At 32.8% G+C, this 19,047-nt stretch overlaps 1 protein-coding gene across 1 annotated transcript; it reads left to right on the plus strand.

Moving 5' to 3' along the window:
* Positions 1 to 3,596: 3,596 nt before the first annotated feature.
* LOC145295864 (COX assembly mitochondrial protein homolog) lies at positions 3,597 to 19,024 on the plus strand. The gene is made up of 4 exons (XM_080141601.1): positions 3,597 to 3,837; positions 10,970 to 11,074; positions 14,262 to 14,352; positions 18,843 to 19,024. The coding sequence occupies exons 1-4, from the start codon at positions 3,783 to 3,785 to the stop codon at positions 18,943 to 18,945; spliced, it is 354 nt and encodes a 117-aa protein (XP_079997727.1). The 5' UTR covers positions 3,597 to 3,782; the 3' UTR covers positions 18,946 to 19,024.
* The last annotated feature ends 23 nt before the right edge of the window (positions 19,025 to 19,047 follow it).

Below are 19,047 nucleotides of genomic sequence, written 5' to 3' on the forward strand. Positions count from 1 at the left end.
ACTGTACATAGAATTAATTTTGTTTATCCCTTCATGCAAGCTGGGATAGATTTTACTGAACATTATTGGCTGAAAGCTAATGAAGATGTCCAAATGTATATTTTGTTGTTTACCTGTATGTCTCTGAGTAGTGCACTTGGAATTTCTACCGGATATGAATACTTGTTTGTTTTTGCTGGCATTCTTCAGGTTCGCAAATTTATTTGGTGTGGCTGTGCATGTTTATTCAGAAAATGATACCTTATTGACATCAAAGATAGTATTGTCTTAAGTATTTGTTTCCAATGAGTTCAAGGAACATTTGTGATCTACATCTGTTAATGACGTCATCATTTCTCGTTATTCCACCTGGCCTGGGGATGCATGGAAACAAATCATCCAAATGGTTTTAATAAGTTGATTAGAAGAAATTAGATGTTGAGAGAGCTGTTAATGACAACCACTGACATATATTATTTCTTCTGACAGAAGTCTAGATATTTTAACCCCAAACCATTTTTTTTTTTTTTTTTTTACATGGGTGTCACCACTTATCAAGGCCCAGAGGCCACTCAAGGATAAGGGTTAAAATTTTTCTGCAGACTGGTTACAACCAAGGTTTATTGCTGGGAAATCATAAGTTTGGCAATCTTTGTCCTGATCCTCAAAGTGGGGTCGAATTTAAGGGAGGACTTTGTAGAGAAATTCTGTAAATTACAGCATATCTATTATCTCCTTTACTTGAGAGAAAAAGACAGAAATATGGTAAGTTATTGCACCGAGAAAATATCAGTCAGCGATATTATTTTGGTGAAGATGCCAAACTGAACCGGGCCTTTCTGGAGTCTTGGTAAGGTTCTTCGTCTCATTCATGGCAAGGATGGATGAGTTTGTTCCAACTGTATATTAAGGAATGGTTGCAAACAGATCCATTCCTTAAAGCATTTGTATCCCTTAGAAATTACGGAAGTTTCTCCTACAGTGGGTGAATTTGAAGAAGGCAGTGTGAGGCTTATTTTTGTCCTACTTCTTCTGTTAGGAATGATGGTTCTGCCCCATGTGATGAATGCAACAAATGGTACCATTTTGACTGTGTGTGAATTTTTAAGGAAGAGATTTGGGAGATTGGATTTGTTCAGATTGTGTGGCACAAGGCTCTTCTCCTGCTAATATTAATATGTAAAAGACTTGTATATGAAGTTTCTCCTTGTCTCGTTTAGGATAAAGAGCAGATATACCTGGAAACTTAATAATAATAATGATGATGATGATGATGACGACGACGACGACGACGACGACGACTTGGAGTTAAAACACAATAAAACAATAAAATTATTCATTACTTCTTGTAAAACTTGTATTAATAAAATCATTTGATTTGGAAGTTTGTCAAATTATTCTTGATTCTAAAAATATGTTCAACATTACTTGTATAAAACAAATGTGCTTAAGTTATTAGAAAAAAGATAAAAATAAGAAAAAACATAAAGCAGTATTTGTTCTGGTAACATCACGTCAAGTTAAAACATTTAATTAAAAAAAGGTTTAAATTCAGACTTTATAAAATTTGATAGACGGAAGGACATCTTCTTGTACAAGTATTGGAAAAAGTAATGAATATTCATCACTTTTTTGCTTCTCTTTGTGGAATGTGTTGAAATTTGCTAGCTGGAAGTGCTGCCAGCCATTTTATAGCAAAGGGTTATAGGAGTTCAAGCCTCTTACTCACGTTCACCTCAGGCAAGGCATATCACCAGTTGGACATAAGGGCTACTATTTGAGACTATGCCTAGGAGAAATTAACAAGATGTTGGTTTACATTACATTTAAACTTCTGTATATCAATACAGTCAGGGAAGCAAGTGGCAGCAAGGGAATTCCAAAGTTTAGCTGTTTGAGAGAAGAAACTATTAGAGTAGAAAGCTTTCTGGCATTTAGGGACCTCAATAGTGAAAGAGTGTAATTTTGTTGCTAAGCAGGTTTGTCGGGGATATGCATGCTGAAGGGGTACAAGTGCAATGAGTTCCTCAAACCACATTCTTCTGAAAGTTTCATTTGCACTGGCATGAAATTATGGGCCAAATTCGTTTTGGCGAAAAATTTCAGTTCCAGTTTCAATTTCGTTCTGACAAGATGCATATGTCTGGTCTCAATGAGAACCCAATTCTTAAGAGAAGCTTTTTTCCTGCTCATTCCATCTGCAGAAAGGTATTCAAAAGGAACTCATATCTTCTCTGGTTTATTCCCTTTAATGGAATCTTTGAATTAATTTTCCCTGCTTAGGAATTTTGTATGAACTTTTGCACTTGGACGTAATTTCCTGACATGACTCAGTCAAGAAGGATTACCAACAAAACTTCTAACATCTGAAAATGCATTGTTTTCTGCATCACACAATTGAATCAAGAAATCTATTCAGCGTAAGTGTTTCTGACTTTGCAAATTTTGTGTCTTCAGAGTAGAAAAAATTTCTACATTTAATGGGGGAGGGGGTATTGAAAGACTGCACAGATCAAAAATGAAGAAGCTATGTTATTTAATGTGACACAAGTTAGTTAGTACCACATGAACTAACTTTTCCGAAATGAAAACTAGGCTAGAAATTTGGGACCCCCTTTCGTAGACTTGCATCCATTACATTTTCGCATGATTGGTGGCATTTATTGAATGGTTTTTATGAGTATTTTGTTTAATTTCGACTTTTGAGCGATTATCGACGAATTCAACGAAACCAACATTTTATTTTCGTTCTAACTCAACAAATTTTAAAATATTTTTGCTTCAAAGTAAATAAACGCTTATAATAAGGCAAAACACAGATAAAAACTTAGTAGGTAGAAGAGTAACTTAACTTGCCTTTAGTAATTTATTCGGCGCTGTTTTACAATTTGTCATTGTTCTGAGGGAGACAACTCACTTTTACTAAGAGATTCGTTCATTTTTTTCAACTCATAATTTAGGACGCTAATTATGTTGTCAGTAAGTTTTAACGAGTGGTTTACGAAAACATACTATGCTTCCCCACCCCCAGTGTAAACAACAATTTTGTGAAATATTAAACGGTTCTTCTGCTCGTTTAATGTCGGCACGTTACTTACGAAAAAAAAAACGGTTAATTAAACTGCAGAAGCACCTGTTAAAAACTATACAAGTTCTATAATTGAGTCCCCCCTCCAAAAATAAAAAACAACAAAAAAGCACTCGTGAAAACTTACTGACTGACAGCGTTATTAGCGTCCTAATTTATGAGATAATAAAGTGAACGAATCTCTTAGTAAAAGATAGCTTTCTCCCTCAGATCAATGACAAATTGTAAAACAGCGCTATTTATTCGTTGTACGTAAATTCATTTTTTTTTTCACCCCGTTTTTGTTGTATTGGAAAAATATTGTCCAGATAGTACCAAGTTAGACACAATTCAATTTTTAAAAGGGTACACTGGATTACAAAACTATTAAATTGGTTCAGTCTAAAAGGGTTTCTCTTTCACTGACCGAGATAAAAAAAAAAAAAAAGAAAAAAGCGAAGTGTTGTATCAGAACAGACACTACACTATGCGTTTAGTATTTTTGTCTCGCAAGTACAATATTTTAGAAGGGACTTTTTCTCTTTTCACCGGTTGAACAAATCACGTGATCCGTTGTTTATATGGAAATTACTGCTTCTCGTAAACTTTACTTCTGAGAACCAAAATGTGAATATTTTATAACAATTTTATGAGTTTCATTTTTATGGAAGTATTTTAACGAAAAATCTAAAAAGTGATTTTCTTTCTTGGTTTATTAACAGTAGAATAAATAATTATGGAAGATTTCGGTGTTTTGCGAAACAACTTAGGAGGAGGACCTCTCGGACTTGGTAAATTGGAGAATTTTTATGAATTTTTGACATTTTTTTATATTATTTATTTATTTTTATTTATTTATTTTTTTTTGTCATTAAATAATTTTTCCCAAGTAAACAAAGTTAACTGTTTAGATTATAGGAAATATTGAAGCTTACTTCAAAATGATTAAACAAACAAACAAAAAACAAGAATAATCCTTTCGACCTTGTAAAATGAAATTATTTCATTTGGGAAATTTCTACAAAGCAACTTATTTCTATAATAAAATTGTGAAAATTTCTTTTTTTTTTTTTTTTTTTTTTTTTTTGTATGTTTCTCGGCTGTACGTGACTTGTACATTATTTTTTTACAAATGAATCTAATATCTATTGAAATAATGCGATAATAGCAGATAAAATTAAACTTTAAAGGTCTCGTGGATCATATGCACTTTCATGTGCGTAAATTATGTAACTTCATAAAAGATATATATATATATATAACACATTAGAACGAAAGACTTAAATAAAAACATAAGAGTCATTTTTATGATTTTTTTTTATTAAACTCTATGGACAACAGTAAAGCGTTACATGCAATGATGGCCATGTTTTTGGTTTGTACTTTTTTTTTTAATTTGGTACTTGTACAGTTTAATCAAGACATTAAAAAAAAATGGAAATATTGACAAAAATAAGTTATATTTTACGTACCCGTTATGGAAAAAAAAATTCAGTACTTATACACATTTTTTATGAAGACATTAAAAACAATAAAAGGTATTTACTTGTACAGTTTAGTCAAGACATTAAAAAATGAAAATATCGAAAAAATGTTATTGCATGTATCCGTTATGGAACGAAATTCTCCGAAAAAAAATTCACATAATTTCATCAAGTATTTTTTTTTTTTTTTTTTTTTTTTTTACAGCGAAAAAACAATTTGTTATGATATCGAGCAAAAGGTTCGATTTTTAGGAAGAAAAGCTAGAATTAAAGATGGGGAGGGAGTATCGGCGTTTGACATGGAGTTATCCCCAGTGGCGCACTGGCGCATTCAGCAAATTTAATAATGGCTGACTTCAACGCGCTCTCATAAGAACGTGTTTTTCCGCTGTAAAAAAAAAAAAAAAAAAAAAATCTTCAGTCCAAAACGGATACGTACAATATAACTTTTTTTTTTTTTTCTGATATTTTAATTTTTGAACGTCTTGACTAAACTGTACAAGTACGAAATAAAAAAATATAGAAAAAAGGTTATATTGTATCGGTTATCGAATGAAATTTTCCGAAAAAAAATTCACTTAATTTCAGTAAGTAGTTTTTTATTTTTATTTATTTTTTTTTTTGCAGCGGAAAAACAATTTATGACACCGAGCAAACGATAGCCATGTTTCGATTTTTTTGGCCATGAGGAAGGAAGAAAAGCTATTATTTAATATGGGGAGCGGATGTCGGCGCTTTAGACTGAGTTATCTCCCCGTGTCGCTCCCTCCCTTCCTTGTGGTCTAAAAATTCAAACACGGTTACATTCAACTCGCTATCATGAAAAATTGTTTGGTTAATGTTGATAATACACCAACGCACAACTTACCTTTAAAATGTCCATTTTCGTGGATTTTCGGGTGTGTTATGAACGAATATCACCTTCAAAATTGGGTTTACAATGGGGGGGGGGGGGTTATAGGTGTGTCAGAATTTTGGGGGAATTTTTGACACCCCAAACAAAAAACTGCGAATAAAATATAAAAAAACCTCGTAATTTGTCTTTTTAAAGTGCGATGTTTATTTTCTTTATGGAATATACTTCCAAAATAAACTGTTAAAGGTGCTTAAAAAATAATAGAAATATTTTTTATTTTTTAAAAAACGGTGTTTACAAAGTGCCTGCGCGCGTTCATGCAGCCATGTTTTTTACGCAATGAAATCATTGAATTTTACAAGTTAAATTTTTTTCAATTTTTAAACTTTAAAAATCTATCAATTTTTCTATTGGTTAAATTTTTACGATATTTTCAGGGTCAATGTGAAATTTTATGCTCTTTCCAATAAACCGAATATAATATATTAGACAAACGTTTTTTTTTTTAAATTCACCCTCCCCCATTTTGAAATGTCTATTAAAAAGTAAATAATTTACGCACCAAAGTTTTGTATATCACAAATTGAAGATAAAAGATCAATAAATAAAATATTCTAATTTAAAACAAAAAAGTGTTTTTTTGAAAATTTACCTGTAAAGTCCAAAATGTAAAACCTTTTTTTTTTTTTTTTTAGTGAAAGCTCATGTGATGCTTACATAGTCAAGTAAATGTCGGATGCTGACAACAATTTTTTCTATTTCATTCAATGTTTTCTTTTTTTAGATAATAAAAAAAAAAAATTCACTCAAAGTAGAAATAAAATATATTATTTAAAAACTCATGTATTTCATTAAGAGAAAAAAAAAATCGGGTTTGTTTTTAAACGGCGAAAACTATTAAGTGAATGTGTTCAGTTTTCAAGTAAGGGGGCTCCAAAATACTAATTTTGGTTTACAGCACGCAATAGAAAGAAAGATTAATTGCGACGCTTAGCGCCACTGAAGATTCAAGCACTGACAACCGTGCTGACAAAGAAATAAGCTGTCGAATCCAAAGCGCATGGGCCTCCTTTGGCAAGCTAAAAAAGTGACTCTGGATAAGGACTGGTATCCGGCTAGACACAAAGTGCAGAGTCTACAAAACCGTCATCCTGCCAGCCTTACTGTACTCAGCAGAGACCTACACTCTGTATACAGAACACATAAGGAGACTGGAAGTCGTCCAGCAGAGACACCTAAGGATCATGAAAATCAAATGGAGTGACTATTTATTAAACATGGAAGTTCTCACGAGAGCAAACCTAGACGGCGTGGAAGCTACCCTTGCTACTATGCAACTACGATGGACTGAGCACATGCCAGAATGGAAGACAACCGAATCTCAAAGATCATCTTCTACAGGGAATCGAAAAATGGAACCCGCAAGATAGGAGGTCAGAAGCTTCGCTACAAAGATGTAACAAAGCGGCACTTGAAGGTAATGAACATTAATGTCGAGAGTTGGGAGGAACAAGCCAAAGAAAGGAGTGGTTGGCAGAACAGTCTCCACAAAGGAAATAAAGAAATAGAGAGATTGGAGAAGCCTTAGAGCTGAGATACTATCGATGACAAGCCCTGCACCAACATATGTGGAGCCTGTGACCAGATGTTTCACACAGAAAGAAGACTACGCCAACACTGAGGGATAAAACACTGAGGCCCCAACTAGTCATTGTCAAGACTGACAGACTTGATGATGATGATATTTTCTAGTAATAAAAACAGCCGTCACATTTCTAAGTATAAAAAATTTGATCTCTATAAAGTTGTGATTCTTCTTGTGTGCGTGGATTTTTTTTTTTACATGGTAGTCACCACTTATGAAGGCCCAGAAGCCACTCGGGGAGAGGGTTATTGCGTGTACAATAATCAATGGGATAGTATCGTAGTAATCATTAGTATTGGAGACGTGGATGTTCCATGTCAATGTAACTTTAATAATCACGCATTGAATTTTTATTTTAATATTAAAAGATTTTTAAAAATACAACTATGTAAAATAAAACAATTTAAAGAATTCTATAAAAATAATTACAAAATTAAATCCACCAAAATGCATTTCTGTTTTTTGTAAATTGGGTTAGCCATTTTAATTCGGGGCAGGGGGATGTTGCCCTCTCCATCGCCGCCCCCCCCCCCACCTCCAATGTAAGCAGAATTTATGTGAAATATTAAACAGTTCTTCTGTTCGGTTAATGTCAGCACATTACTAATGGAAAAAATGGTTAATTAAAGTGCAGAAGTTCTATAATTGAATACCCCCCCCATCCAAAAAAAAGAATGAAGAACATAAAAGTATGTTTTTGTAAACTGCTCGTGAAAACTTACTGACAGCATTATTAGCGTCCTAAATTATGAGATGAAAAAAAATGAATGAATCTCTTAGTAAAAGAGAGTTGTCTCCCTCAGAACAATGACAAATTGTAAAGCAGCATCTCCGTTTCTTGTAAATTGGATTAGCCGTTTTAATTTTTTTAGAAAAAAAAAAAGAACTCATTACTTTGTGACTATTCAAAACTTGAAAGGGATTTAAAAGCATTTAAACTGTCAAATAGAAATTAATTTATACTGACTTTAAAATTTGTAACATTCGTTCATTTAATTAAAGATTGAAAGTTTTGGCAACTATTTATGTCCAATAATTTTATAGATTAAAACTGCATTATTTTTAGCAAATTTGTTAATAGTTTCGTTCAATTAATAATGTAAGCAACAAAGGATATTTTAATAATTATATTTTACTTTTAAAATCCTATTAAAAAGAAATGATCGTTCCCCCTAATCTCAAATGGTATTCTTTTGTTTTTGTTTTGTTTTTTTTAAGCAAGAAAAACAAAAGATATTCTTAGTTCAGTGTTGACTAAAGGTATTGCCCCAGGACTAAGACCAGTTGGCACTAACAATAATGGTAAACTGGGTGGTGAAGGGTGGATGGAACCAGATTGCTTCAAAGAACCATATGTCTGGAAGTTCCGACTAAATGATCCAAGCATGGCTGGATCAAGTATTGGGGTCAGATCGGGTTAGTTTGATTTGGTGCATCGCGCCTTAGAGTTTGATAGATACAGATTTTAGTACCAGTACTAAAATCTGCATTTATATAAGCCCTCGTCCACACCATTCTAACCGTATGACTGAAACTTGGCCGATGAAAATATGGTTCAGGATGGTGAAACAGGATGCCATGCTAATCCTCGGTCATCATCTTTATGGACTTCGTCACTGGAACTGAGATTGGTTAACACTTGTATCTGCTTCTGCGGTAGACCGTCATGCCTGGTCAGCATCTGTTTGGGATGCAGTAAATTCTCTGGATGGAGCCAGCGCAATTTCTCCAGGGTGAATGCCAAAATGAGTACAAGTATGCACAGAACTTAAATAGTTGTTATTGTTATGTGATGTTCTGTAAAATCACTGTGCATTAATGACAACATTGTCAGCCGCATTGCCATAAATTGCGTATGAGAGAATTATGAAAATTTATTGAGGAAAATGTAACTTTATTTGTGCAATTTATGTTGTGTGGAGATTTGATATTAGTTGTGGTTTCCTTGCACATGTGTGACCAGAGAAAACTGGAATACCTTGCTGGGTTGTCATACTCATGTAGTTTTAGATATCTGGGTTTGAAAATTATGTTTCGGCCAGAACCCATGGCATAGTGGATAAAATACTTGGTACAATTCAGTTTTACACTGTTCTGGAGGTTGAAGTGTGTAGTGTGGACAACACTCAAAATATAATTGCAAATTACTTTGGATTTCCACCATGACATGGCTGACTGAACGAGAGCATGCTACCCCTATGAATTAAATAAGTGGTTTCATTTGAAATTCCGTGCAGATTCCCAATTTCAATAGAGAGATTTTAGAGTTTGATAAAGGTACTTAAATTCAACTAGATACACCTGAAGAAGGTTGGAGGTTACATCAACCAAAACGTGAAAATAAGACTCAAGATGAGAACAGTAGTTTGAAGAATCCAAATATGAAGATTTTGGGTTGCTGAGAAAATTGTGGAATCATGGAAAGGATATGTAGAAGGTGCCTGCAAATATGCTATTTATAAATTTTAAATTAGAATGATGGAAATTGTTAAAATATCAATAAAGGAAAAATGAACGACTCGACAAAAACAAATGAAAATAATTTTTTAGTTAAATGATGCATGTGTAATCAAACATTTTGATGAACTGTCGGAATTTGTGATTTAACTCTTTTTTTTTTTTTTTTTTTTTTTTCTGTTTGGGTTTGTCCGGAAGTGATTTTGTTTGCTCTTTTTTAACAGAGCTGAGTGAAATGCTGCAAGTGGTAGAATTTTCCACATGGGGATAGGTAGGGATGTAAATATGTACTAGGAGGTATGCTGCATTGATTGCATGTTTTATAATGCATGTGAATAGCAGAGTTGCTGCAGCTGAGAGATATTCGCCCAAGAGATGCATGGAAAAAATTAAAAATAGCTTTGACTTTATATAAGACTACCCAGAATTTTTTTGTAAATGTTACCCTAAATGAGGATTCCTGCTGAGAGATAAAAATTGTAAAAAATAGTAATGTTTAGAGGTTGTCAATAGAATAGGCCCTTTTAAGAGAGTACTGGCAGGCTGTTCTCAACTGGATTTCTGGGAGGCTGAATGGAGGTGATTGAGAAAAAGATTGAACCTTTAAGGGTGCTTATTAAGATAGTTGACATATATATTTTTTATGAACATGTCGTTTTAAGCAAAAACAACAGCACTTACTTGTCATGTCGAAAATAGTAATATATCCAAAAATTAGGAAAAATCGAGTATAACAACTGCTATTGTTTTTAGTAAAAAATAAAATGTCTATCACTCTGGTTGAAAACAAACCTCAGCTATTAAAGTGGCGAATAGAAGGATAAGTTTATCCCTTGTATTCACAATCTTCTAGGTGTTTACCTCTAGAAAAATGCAATGTTCCCCCCATTTTCGTAATTTTTGGATATATTACTATTGTCGACATGATAATTAAGTCATTTTGTTTTTGCTTAAAACCACATTCATAAAAAGTCGATCTGTCAACTCTATCTTAACAAGTACCCAAGATTTCCTGTCAAAAGTATATGGGTATTTAAAGAGATGGGAAGGAGATGTCAGTTATGTGTGGTCCTCTGAACATTAGTTTCATTTTCTGGGAGATGATAGAAGTTGGAGTTTTGTGTCACTTCAAGTAAGATCTGTGTGAGCAAAACTCTCTTTTGGCAAATCTGTTGTCCAGAAACGAGTAACCTCCCCCCCAAAAATAAATATCTCGTTTTAAACTGGAATTGTCGTTTTATTTAAATAGAGAATTCTTCATTGGCAGCACTGACTGAAACCAAATTGTGACTGGCGTCAGAATTGAATAACAATCTTGAATCAATATAACAAACTAACGATCGCGGTCTGTACACTGAACACACATCACGCGTTCATATGAGTTAAAACTTAAATTTTTCAGACAAATGACATATAATAATTTTTTATACTTGATCAAAAAATATTTCATCCAAACTTTATTTTTTATTTTTTGATTTCAGGTGATCCTGATGATCGTTCACTGCGACGAGTCGAACGAGAAATCATGGTTCCCCAAAGAATGAAAGAACTTGCTAAAAAGGAAAGATGTGTCCAATATGTTCAAGGTCGGTTGAATTGATTTCTTTTTTCGTATGTCATTTCTAGATTAACACTTGATTGGTTGAATCGTGTCGTCTTTGTATTTTGATTTCATTTTTTTTTTTTTTTTTTTTTTTTTTAAGTATCACAAACAATTTTACACTACAAAAATGAAGAAATAACATGAATTTCTCTTCAATTTAAACTTTTTCTTTTGATAAAATTAATGTGTCAGCAAAATATTTTTTTTTCTCTTGTGTTAATCATAGTTATCTCCCTCCTCTCGGATACTCCAAGTTAGTTTACTTTTTTTGTTGAGAGATAAATTATTTTTTAATGTTGATATTTTTCAAATTTAGTGTGTAATATCGTCTATTGTAATACATGTAAAAAATAGTCCCATCTTAAAGAAAAATAGCCATTTTGTGGTGAGCTTAGTATGGGGTTTTAAGTTTGTCTTTTACAAAAAAAGTTGAAAATCTTCATTTAATGAAAAATCAAATTGTTTCTGTTTTTACATGCTCAAATTCTGAGTAGCTTAATTATTACAAATAAATCTAACTTGATCTCTTTTCTTTTTTTACTATTATTTCTCCCCTCCCCCCACAAGGCTTATTGCCACTTCGATATAAGGAACTACTATTATTTGGGATTATATCTACAGGGACATTATGAAGGGAGTTGAACAACGAGATGTCTGTTCCATTATATTTAAATTTCTGCAGGTTAGTACAGTCAAAGGAAGATGGAAACAGGAAGGGAATTCCAAAGTCTAGCAGTCAGAGGAAAGAAACTAGTAGACAGCTTTCTAGGCTCTATGAATCTCTACAGTGCAGGAGTGTAATTTTTATGTCAATATAATGTTTAATATCAGGTTAGTTGGGGGTATTCACGTCAAAGGGGCACAAATGGTATGTGTTTGTCGGAACTGATTCCATTAAAGTAGTGCGGGACCTTTTCGATTTGAGACTCTCTTTTTAATCTTATCTAAGAGGGAGACAAGTGGTTGAAGCACCAGCCGAGATGTGGCAGCAGTACTTCATGCATGGATGAATAGTGGCTTTATAGATGAGATAGAATACTCTTCCCTACATTTAGGGATCTCTACAGTGAAGAGGTGGGATTATAAATGAAATAAGATTCAATGTGTTAGCTGTTGAAATTATGCTTCTATGTTATTTTTCAAATTTAGTTTGTGGTATCTTTATGCACCCAAAAATAGTTCAATCTTAAAGAAAAATGGCCTTTAATTTGATGGACTTAATATAAGGTTTTAAGTTGTATTTTAAAGAAAAATCCAAGTTGAAAATTATTAGCAAATTAAATTTTCGCCTTATCATCAAATTGCATTTGTTTTCCATGGTTCAAATCTTTTTTTTTTTTTTATTTCTGATGCAATTAAAAAAGAAAACTCTAGCTTAATTTCTGTTATGAATCCTATTAAGAAGGTTCAATGTGTTAGCTGTTTATGAACTGTCAGATGTATCATTCTGTGTTATTTTTCCACATTTTTTTTTTCAATGTGTTATGAAATTTATTTCATTATTATTGCTGCCATTCTGATTAACTGACATTTAACACAAAATATCATTACAATTGTAAGGATTTTTACTTATTTAAAGCCTACAGTTTTAGTTTAACCTGGCTGTGAAAATTGGCTTTAGACCAATATATTTTAGGCAGTCATAATTTAATGAATAATTTAACTTAACAATTAAATATGAATTTGTATGTTTTTCACATTTAAAAGTTTTTTCGATCTCATGTTAGTGCAAAAGATTTTGCCAATTTCAAATGTCATCTTGAAAATAAAATTTGTTGCAAATTTTATTTTCATAACGATAACAACCTTTTCTCTCTATATCTTGATTTCATTTGTCAGCAAAATTATACTTTGCTTGTAAAATTCTTTAGGTTTTCATGCGAAATATGAATATAAGGGTATTTAAATGGTTTTGTAATCCTTGAAACAAATGATAATCTGAGGAAACTGTCAAAATTTCCCATAATCTAATATGATATAATGATAATCTGAAGAAACTGAGCCAAAATTTCCCAACAAAATTCTCTTTGGTCAGTAGTGCTGTGTGAGCATTATCATGATGGAAGATGACCCCCTTTTTGTTAAGAGGATCGTTTTCAGCTCAACATAAGTAAGAATATTGCAGAAAAATATAAATGGTGCTTTAATAATTTAAAAGAAAGTTATAAATTACTAATTGTGATATGTTTAAATAACGATAAAATAACTTACAGTAGTTTAGAATGCCTCTAACCACAAACCGCAAATCCTTTTTGCACCAATGTTGGTTTAAGATATTTGAATATTTTTTTTACTGTTTTACTCTTAAATTTATAAATAATGTAGTGTCAGCCTTGTGCGTGTGCAAATGGGAGAAGAGAATGAATATTTATTAAGCTCAAAATAAGATTAAAAAAAAATATATTTGATTTTTTTTTTTTTTTTTTTTTTTTTTTTTTTTGCTATTACACGCTTGATTTTGATTAATATTTGATTAATAGTAAATGATGGGAAAAAATTGTGTAATTATTAAAATTAGATTGAGGCAAAAAAAGTTCATGAAGACACGCATGAATTTGTCTCCATTTTATTCATATAAATTATGTATCTTTGGGCATTGCTAGTTTTAATCAATTTAATTACTTAGTGTTGAGGATATGTGTTGCATGGAGAGAAATGATATGAGAATTGTACTATGGATGTGAGTAATGTAAGACGGATTTAGTTCTGATGAGCTCAAAGGAAAATTGAATCCGAACAGTCTGTGGTGTGCAAAATAGGAAACTTTGATGGTGCACGCGAAAACCTCGTTAACCCTAAAAACATGTCATGCTGGTTGCATGGGCATCAGTCAAGAACTATACGTTCTTTTGGTGTATTGTAAGCTACTAACTTCAGAAATTATTAATAACAACAACTAGCACCCACAACGATGCATGTTAGGTTGGATTGTTATGAAACGGTTGGCAACATTTCATTACTCTTTGTAGTATTGTGAGCCCTAAAAAAAAAAGAAAAAAGAAAAGAAAAAAGTAATGCCAAATCATTTCTTTAAAAAAAAAATCTAAAATTGAAAACTAAATTTTTGGTTTCTCATTTGATTTTTATGACCGAGTAGAGAATTTTGTATCAGTTAGCAATAATATCCAGTGACGTTTAATATTAATGCATTTGTACTCTTTTATTTTTAGCTTTTGGTGACTGTGCAAAGAAGGAGGGTCTCTTAATGCCTTTTCGATGCAAAGATTTATCGAAAGAGTTGCATTCTTGCTTGGCCAATGCGTGAGTAAACGTTTTTGCTTTTTTTTTTTTTATATTCCCATATTTTCTGTTTAGATTTTAATTTTTTTTTTCAAATGTAAAATAATAATTGGGAAGAGAAGCACTGACATTCGAACCTGGAACTGTTCTGATATAAAAAATAATATGTATGCAAATTTAGACACTGTTGGGAGTTTGAGGTGGCAGAATAGAGAAAGACAGGTTTTTTGTACAACAGACGTCTTGTTTTTTCTTTTTTCTTTTTTTTTTTTGCATTGTTTTGTTTGAGTGAGTTTGTCAGTTGAAAGAGGAAAAAGAAGAAAAGTATTACTACTGCTTTGGTGAATAAGCAAACAAATTGTGGAAAAAAAAAAACAACTTTTGTGCCGGTCAAGTACGACAAAAGATACATTAAGAATTGGTGCAGCAAATTGAGAGTTAAGAGAAGTTAGTGAGGAGCTCTGACACTTTTTTTTTTTTTTTTTTTGTATTAATTAAACAAAATAATATTTGTTATGATATTTATGTATTTGAACAAATTTAACTTTATGGAATTTTTGTGGAAAACTTAATTTTTCTAATTTTTTTTTTTTTTTTTTTGTAGATGAAGAATATACTTCAGGGAATGAGAAAATATTTTTTATAAGAAAAAAGAGACTAATATTTAATAAGAAAAAAGAACATTTGTAAACAAATCTAGATAAATGTTTTTTTTTTTCATTTCATACACAAATATTTCCATGGATCACTGCTAATGCCTAATGTGCATAACTATTTATTAAGCAGTTTATAATAAATATTTCATATTTTTCATTTGTAATTTTATTGTTCTACTAGCAGCAAGACGTCAATTTGCCCGGGTCTGAACGAGATCAACCGATGTTCCACACTTTGAATACTTTTATTGTCATCAAAATCCGGGAAATTGCCCATTTTTCAATCGAATCCATTGATTGCCTGCTTTAGTTGGAACCCACCATGGTGCACCGCCATGTGCCTCCCCATAGTGATTTAGTCCACAATACATTGTAGTCTATTGCAATGTAGGGAACCACGCCCTTTTTTAAAAGTATCTGCTATTGATTTTATACACCAACCTCTTCTGTCTGTGCGATGATAGAACTTCTTAAATGCACTTGTGATGTTAGGCTGTATAAAAGTGTTTATTTTGGTCAAAATCAGACTGTTCCTTCTTTAATCGGATCTTCTTGATTATTGAATTTCAATATTTATCAGAGGTATTCCAACAAACTACCTAAAATCACTCCCTCTCAAGTACATGTTATCATAAAAAAACCTAGACACCTCAAAAGCATGTAGACCTGATCTCATCCTGGCTGTGTTATTAAAAAAATGCTCCGCTGAGGTTGCTCCAGTCATCTCCAAACTATACCACAAATGCCTTAACGGATCTTGTTTTCCTGATTGCTGGAAAACTGCTATTGTAGTACCAGTTTAAAGAATTTTGGCGAAAGAACATCCATTAAATTATCACCCCATTAGCCTCCTCCTGCTTTTTGCCAAAATATTTGAGCCCATAATTAATCAAGCTCTAGTTCATTACCTTACAGCTGCTGAACCTCTGACTGACCAACAATACGGATTTAGACAAGCTCATTCTACAGCAGATATCCTTACTGTAATCTCTGAACGTATATACTATTCACTGGACAAAGCAGATGAGGGTAGAGCGGTAGCTCTAGATATATCTAAGGCCTTTGACAGGGTTTGCTACATACTGTATCACTGGACGAGTACTTAACATAATTATATCTTTCTTAAATAAGAGAAGAATCCAGGTTGTCCTCGACGGTCGTACATCTAAACAATATGATATAAATGCGGTGTACCTCAGGGGTTGATCCTTGAACCTTTATCATTCCTAATATTCATAAATGACCTCCCTGATAAAATTGTTTCTGAGATGGGTATATTTGTTGATGACACCACTCTCTATAACAGGCATGACAGGAAAACAAATGAACACATATCTAAGGATATGGCAAAAATACTAGAGGAAGATGTCCAATCTGTGCTTGTATGGGGGCAAAAATGGATGGTGACATTCAATGCTGCCAAGACTAAGTTTGTAATTTAATAATTACAAGAAACCTTCTCAACCACCAATAGCTATGACTAAAGACATTACCTGAATGTACTTCTTTCAAATTTCTTGGCCTAACGTTCACAGGGAACATGAGCTGGAACAGATACATTGAGAGCATTGCTAAGGCTGCTGCGAAGAAGGTTGGCTCCCTCTACTGTGCTAGAAAACTACTTACGCCTGAAAGTATTCTGTATCTCTACAAGGCCACCATTCGCTCATGTATAGTGTACTGCTGTCACATTTGGGCTGGTGCATCTACTACTAGTCTCTCGCTCCTGGACAGGGTTCAAAGGAGAGTCGCCAACCTGATAAGTTCTCAATTGTCATCTAAGCTTCAACTTCTGTCCCATCGACGTAATGTTGCATCCCTCTGCTTGTTCTACAAGTATTTTAATGGTGAATGCTCTGATGAGCTACAAGCCCTTATATCCCCTCGACGTAAATACCCCCGACAAACCCGACAAGCAGCAAAATCCCACCCCTACACAGTAGAGATCCTTAGATGTAAGAAAGTCTTCTACTCTAATAGTTTCTTCGCCAGAACTGCTAGACTTTGGAACTCCCTTCCGAGTTCCTGCTTTCCCAACTGTACTAATATATAGAAGTTCAAGTGTAATGTGAACAGATATCTCGCTGCTCAGCTCCCTACGTAGTATCCCTGCAACTGATGTTCCTGATAGTAGCATCAAAGTGACACTGTGCCTTGTTTGGGGTGAAAATGGAATTTAAAAAAAAAAAAAAGAAAGAAATTTGTGTGAAATTAAAAAAAAATAGGCTTAGTCGTTTTGGAGTCCATAGGGAATAAACTCTCATACACACATACAGTGTTCATGCAAAAGTTTTGTTGATGCTAACAATAATGAATTGATTAAATACAAGAAGGATAAATTCCCAAAACAATTCTTAAAATCTTATGTTCAAAAGACATCGTTTAAATGAAAACTATTAAGTATTTGTCATATTTAGTTTAATGTCCGTTTTATATGTTGACATGCATTGAACAGATTAAAAAATTTGACTGCCAAAATAACCTTTCTCTGGTCTTTATTTTTCCCCCTCATCTCTCAGATCCATTTTTATCACTTTTTTCCTCCGTGTTTTCTTGGCCTTTCCAGGTGAATTGAAGCTGCTACCTCAACTATTCTACTAATCTAAGAAGATCCATTCTTTCAACATGGTTATACAATCAAAATCTATCTTTCTGCACATATCTTTATACTGGTCATAATCATGGTTGTGGCATTCACCCTGGATTGGTTGGGCCTGATCTTTTCAACAAGTTCACCACAAACCCTAGCTGACCAGGCACGGTGATTCAAGACTATTTCCATTCTGAACTGTACTATACTGTCTAGGTTTAATTTTCTTTTGAGGTCATCAGAATTAAGTCTCTCTTTAAAACTTACATTACACATCCATCATATCATTCTTATATCATTTCTCGTTAGGCAACACGTGTGTGTTTAACCTTACTGGCCATAACACATGATAACGCTGTACATAGGCCAGGTAGACTCTTCCCTTGGTTGTTAGTGGGAAAGCTCTGCTAGTTTGTAATGATAGAAATTGCTTGAACTTATTTCATCCACTTCTTTCTCTCACACTAACACCTGCTCCATCATGTGCTCCAATGGCATCACTAAGGAAACAAAATTTCCTGACAACCTCAATAGCTTTGCCATCCAGATATACTTTGTCCATATAAGAGTTCTCATCCGTCTTCATTATCTTATACACAATTTGGTTATCCTCTCTCAACCTACCAATAATTCCATTGCATTTCTTATGGACACAATGCTTGTAAATACCACAAAGATGGAATTGTATCGGAATTCCTTTTCACAAACTGAGCAGCTTGACTATTGAGGAACTTTTTAACACTCCAACCACTTGACCATCACTTTAATTTTGATAACATTCACTTTCAGCTCTTTACTTTCCGTAGAATTCCAATAAATCCTTAACTTAACAATTAGTTCTTACATTTTTTCACAAGCAATTAATATATCATCAGCATATAATATTTCAAACAACCATACAGAATTATATGCACAAATATTAATTTTTTAAATTCCAATCAATTTATATGAAATATATGTAAGTTATATATTTAAAAAAGAATACTTGGATGTAAATTGATGGCTGCAGGATTGCTTGCAAAATAGTAAATTTCCAAATTGGAAAATTTGAAAAAAATAATTGAGTATGGGGATTTTCATATCTTAAAACTAAAACTGAGTAAATGATGTTTTTTTTGTTTTTGTTTTTTTTTACTTAATAGAAATGAAATAAACTGAATCAGATTAAAAATAATTTCTTAAGTGATTTTCATCAGCTCCCGCCCTTCTTCCTCAGCAATGAAGCTTACAAAGGGAAATAACTGTGAATGTATTTTCTTTTTCAGATACAAAGATGAGGAATTTATTGATAAATGTACACAGGAATATTTGGATCTGCGTTCCGAATACAGACGGACAGGAATTAAGAGTAAAATGAAACGTGTTTAATGATTTCGCAGAAAATGTTATTTCAAATAAAAGTTGTACAAAATGTATTTAGCAAAAAAATAAAATCTTAAATTTGTTAGTGTTTTATTTTTCATTAATAAA

This window comes from Euprymna scolopes, chromosome 16 (genome assembly GCF_053919585.1).
Source record: "Euprymna scolopes isolate OS-2025 chromosome 16, ASM5391958v1, whole genome shotgun sequence".
NCBI lineage: Eukaryota > Metazoa > Mollusca > Cephalopoda > Sepiida > Sepiolidae > Euprymna > Euprymna scolopes.

What these genes read in the sequence shown, in the direction of transcription:
- LOC145295864 (XM_080141601.1), top strand. Translation starts at nt 3,783, where the DNA reads ATGGAAGATTTCGGTGTTTTGCGAAACAACTTAGGAGGAGGACCTCTC. An exon ending in ATGTGTCCAATATGTTCAAG is followed by an intron (nt 11,075 to 14,261) that starts GTCGGTTGAATT and finishes TTTTATTTTTAG; the next exon opens with CTTTTGGTGACTGTGCAAAG. An exon ending in CATTCTTGCTTGGCCAATGC is followed by an intron (nt 14,353 to 18,842) that starts GTGAGTAAACGT and finishes TTTCTTTTTCAG; the next exon opens with ATACAAAGATGAGGAATTTA.